Here is a 4,505-nt window from a genome sequence, read left to right on the forward strand (position 1 = left end):
ACCGCGCTTCCAGCTATAGAATCGTTGAATCAAAGGCCAGGGTTGGCTACCATGGAAGAAAAGAAAGTGGATTCAATACCAACAACTCAAGAAGAAACAATTGGTCGGGATCGTCTTCCTTTACTTGATCCGCATCAGACTAATTCTTCTTATCATAGTTGTTAAAGAAACTTCCCTTGCTAAAATTACTTTTGGAAAAGAAATCTAGCCAATGACTACGCGAGCTAAAATCAAGATCTTGATGAACGAAATTTCAGAAGAAAAAAAGAAGATCTCAATCAACGAATAGGTGTGTGCTTAGATTGTAGGTGTACCCTTACTGGAGCAAGATTCTAGTCCCTCCGTTCGGAAATAAGTGACACTATTTTAGTTCAAATTTGAAAATAAGTGAAGCTGTTTTAGTTCAAATATGAGCACTGTTTTAGTTCAAAATTGAACTAATTTGAACTAAAACAACGTCACTTATTTCCGGATGGAGGTAATAGCATTTTTGCAATGTTGGGACAGGATTTGTTGAGTAACATTCCCTCTCAAATAATCAAATGAGTAGCTGCAGGGCACGAGTGGTAAGTTATCTCAAAACATATCAAAAAAATAATCAAATGAATATAGTTGTTTGGTTTGAGGCCCTTATAACCTCCAACATTGTCAGCACTCGCGCTAGCAAAATTGTTTGGAACAACCAGACCTTCCTACTGGAACTTAGGCCAAATGTTGGCTGCTACATTGATCTTATGTGTAGTACTACCAAATGTTGTAAGTAAACAAAAAAATTGTTTGGTTCACAGCGATCACTAACCAAACAGCTTATGCGCACACAATCTGATCAATATCTTTTCAGGATCAACAAAGCTACATTTTATTAAGGTATAAGCGCAATGTTCAGGAACAAAAGTTCATGTAGAACCAGAGCAAATCGTATCTTCTCTGACTCTTCCATTAAGTAACAAAGATACCCAAATAAACTGTACGCAAGAACACAACTTTATTATTTTTCAGTGTTCTACAATTAAAAGTAATAAAACGCAACCCCTATCATCAGTAACATTTACCAGAGCACAACTTCAACAACAATAGGAGTTAAAGGCTCAACTTATATAGCAGCTGCTGGCTTCTTCTTTGGTGGTGGATTCCCCCCGGCAAGCAACACGTACGAGTAGAAGCAGATCATCAAGACACTGGCGACAAGGGAAGTTGTAAGGAGGACAGTAGTGTGCAATGAGCAGCTGAAACACGATAAAGAGACAATCGAGAACTACCTGAGCGCAGTATAAAAGCCCCAGGGAAGCAGCTTCTTTGTCTGTGCAAACAGAGTCAATTGATCAGAATAAGATTCGGACTCGCCAAATTTTTACAGCAAAGTGGCAGTGTCACTTACTGTGGCATACGCCTGGCAGTGCTTCCATGCTACAGCAGCAGCAACAGCTACAAATAATGAACAGAGGAGGTTAATTACCGCGGGGGCTTTCCCCACAATGTGGCACTTCTATTTGGTATAGTGGTAGATTACTAGGGTCCAGGATCAAATATTTATATAAATACCGATATTGACTGTTCAGACATGCATGTCATTGTTAATCCGAGGTTATTGGGATGTAGGTAAGGGAATCAAAATACCTGCTTGTGCCAGTATAAATGGCAAGCTGGACTTTCCACTCCTCCAACCCTTAAGACTAAGCACGGCAAGTCCCAATATAGCAAGACCAGGTGCAACGCCAAAAGTAAGACTTACAGGACTCCTCCAAAATAGAAATCCAACAAGGCCCATGGAAAATAATAATCCACCTGAAATAGGGAAATTGTAATCAGTACTCAAGCAAATCCAGATGCGCAAAGATCAGTCCAATGAGGTGTCAGATGAGGATAACATAACACAAGAGAATTTAGCAGCTTTCACAAAACATGATATATTAGTATGTTACAACAGTTCGAGCCATTCTACTGAGTGCTTGGAAGGGCTAACCAAAATAACCGAGTTACAACACTCAAGTAGACTAACTTGTCATCTGAGCTGCAAATCACTTTATTAAAAAAAATGCAAATCACATCAAACTTGGCTAAAAAGAAAGTTGGTATCATTACCAAAAGGGATCCCTAGGCAGAAATCATGTATTATAGCACTCTTATGTGGCGGAGCAACTTCCTGGTCTATATTTATCTCTTCACTAGCAGTCACCACAGCGGTTGGCTCGGGAACTTCATCTTCTGTATCCTCAGGAGCAGTGGCATGATCAATGGGAGTGCTAGTACATTTTGACTTCATGCACATTGTAGTCAATGACTGCAAGGCGATAAGCTACACCGTCAAATGAGGAAAAGGTCTCCGCAGAGATTAGTTCGAATTTGGACGAAAATAAATACTAGTCGGCAAAATGTGCTAGAGCATGTCTAGAAAGGAGTAATGTTAAGTTACTCGAATAGGAGAACTGAAATACAATTCACTGAAACTTAAGATTGTTTTGATCAGCAATATGCTCCTCAAAGACCATAAGTAACATGGCAATGTCATGCAAAACATTTCACAGCTATCTTAGCATGGAGAGAGGTGATATTTTCTAAAGCTTTGATCTCAACCAAAATGACATTTGCCTGGGTGGAACCAGACAATATATATAGGAATCCAGCAAGATACAGCAACTTAAGGTCAGCGGTTTATACTTCAGATACATACTGAACTGTTCCATAACTACACCCCTTTTAGAGTTAACTCCTATAAGTTAATGTCTTGTGGCTAAACACTATCCACCAACATTTTCTGCCACCCAACCCTTAATTAAGTGATGCTGAAAGCTCAAGATCAATCGGTACTACTTTTCGAAGGCAAGTCCATCTAAAGCCTCTGCCCTGATGTACTTCTAAGGGTGGTTGGCCAGCATGTACCCCCACTTTCATAATTAAACCCGCTTGAGTATGCCGATAAAGAATGCCAGCAAAAACCAGTTTGCCCATCCATCCAGGAACACTCACATTTCTGATTTTCTGAAATTCATGTACAAATAATTGCCGTGGTGTTATATGCTCTTCTTTAAGTGCCAATTTCGAGCATCCCATTTTTAAAAAATCCAGCAAGATGTCTTTCCACTCCCTAAAGCATTGCTTAGACGAGAACAGTTCCCATTTAGTTCCGCCAAGAAAACATACGACACTCTCTGCAAAAGCAGCCTGCAGCCACTCTCCTACGTAATTTTTACAGTATATATCACGACCATCGAAGCACCGAAAATTCTAGAATCTAGATCCAGGCAGCGGCAGGGCCAAACACGGGAGAAGAGCGAGGACCCACCTCCCTGGTGACACTGGCGGAAAGGCCACTGAAGGCTCCCCTCCGACGAAGAGACGCTGCCGGGAGCCTGGACGTGGCGAGCGGCGCGAAGCGGAGGATGGCGCCGGAGGGAGCCCGCCACCTCCTCGCCGTCCCCGGCACCGCCGATCCGCGGAGCTGGGTCGCCGCCATGGGAACTCGCGCGTAGGGTCTGGGGATCTCTCGGAGCTCGGGGGAGAGGAGGGGAATGGCGTGTGCTTGGTCTCGGTGGAGGCCGGTGGTGCGAAGGGGGGAGGTGGAGGAGGAGGGAGTCGTTGGCCACTCGCCTACTCCTCCTGCCTGCCTGTTCTTCTCGGCGGCGCGACTCGACTGGGGCAACTGGCAAGCAAGTCGCACGTGGGAAACGGAAGGGAGCGAAGCGAAGTGTTGTACTGTACGCTATGGATGGAGACCGGCTGCACCTTCTCGGACCGAATTTAGACACGCTGCATTGCCTGTAGGGATGCAAATGCGGATCCAGCTAGGCCAGCATAACGTGATAACTTTTGCCCAGTCCTACGTGGCACTAGAAACATGCCAAGATTCGTGCGCTCACAAATGGATGCGGATCCACGCGTGTGGGCAAGATGTAATCACCCACACATGTGGGCGTTAACATTTCCGATAAGTGTCACACATGTGGGCGTTAGGGAGTCCGCCCACACATTTTGTGTGGTGTATAAAAGGAACAGCCCACACACCTACATGTGGGCAAAATAATTAGCGCCCACACGCCTTTTTTTCCCCTCCCGATCCCTCTCACACGCGTGCGTGTGGGCGAAGTTGATAACGCCCACACGTCCGTATGTCAGGCCTCGTACCTCCTGGTCCCGCACGCCACGCGTGACGGTCACCGCGCGCCCGCAGTTGCCATGGTCCAGACCCTCGTCCATGTTCGTTTAATTGCGGTTGCCATGTCGCTGAACTACGGTTGTCATGTTGGACAACTGCAGTTGCCATGGTTGCTCAACTGCAGTTGCAATGTATGGTCTGATCTAATGTAGTTGCCATGATTTCATAACTTTAGGAGTTGCCACATACTAACACTAGGCAGTTGAGAGAGTTGCCATGTGCTCACAAGCATGCTAGGGCAGTTGCCATGTAAAAAAGAAGAGTTGCCATCTGCTTACGTGCACGTTAGGGCAGTTGCCATGTACATGCACGTTAGGGCAGTTGCCATGTACCATGCAAAAACATATGGCAA

General features: G+C 44.9%; 1 protein-coding gene across 1 annotated transcript; it reads right to left on the minus strand.

Moving 5' to 3' along the window:
• Nucleotides 1-966: 966 nt before the first annotated feature.
• Nucleotides 967-3,671, minus strand: LOC125509603 (protein FATTY ACID EXPORT 1, chloroplastic-like). The gene is made up of 6 exons (XM_048674613.2): nt 3,284-3,671; nt 2,083-2,281; nt 1,618-1,785; nt 1,379-1,425; nt 1,260-1,300; nt 967-1,178 (listed from the first exon to the last, which is right to left on the minus strand). Exons 1-6 carry the CDS (start codon nt 3,452-3,454, stop codon nt 1,094-1,096), a joined length of 711 nt encoding a protein of 236 aa, XP_048530570.1. The 5' UTR covers nt 3,455-3,671; the 3' UTR covers nt 967-1,093.
• Nucleotides 3,672-4,505: the final 834 nt, after the last annotated feature.

The sequence above is a fragment of the Triticum urartu genome, chromosome 7A (assembly GCF_056163025.1).
Source record: "Triticum urartu cultivar PI428250 chromosome 7A, HENAU_Tu73, whole genome shotgun sequence".
Classification (NCBI taxonomy): Eukaryota; Viridiplantae; Streptophyta; class Magnoliopsida; order Poales; family Poaceae; genus Triticum; species Triticum urartu.

What these genes read in the sequence shown, in the direction of transcription:
- LOC125509603 (XM_048674613.2), bottom strand. Translation starts at nt 3,454, where the DNA reads ATGGCGGCGACCCAGCTCCGCGGATCGGCGGTGCCGGGGACGGCGAGG. An exon ending in CCGCCAGTGTCACCAGGGAG is followed by an intron (nt 2,282 to 3,283) that starts GTGGGTCCTCGC and finishes ATCGCCTTGCAG; the next exon opens with TCATTGACTACAATGTGCAT. An exon ending in ATTTATACTGGCACAAGCAG is followed by an intron (nt 1,426 to 1,617) that starts GTATTTTGATTC and finishes CATTATTTGTAG; the next exon opens with CTGTTGCTGCTGCTGTAGCA.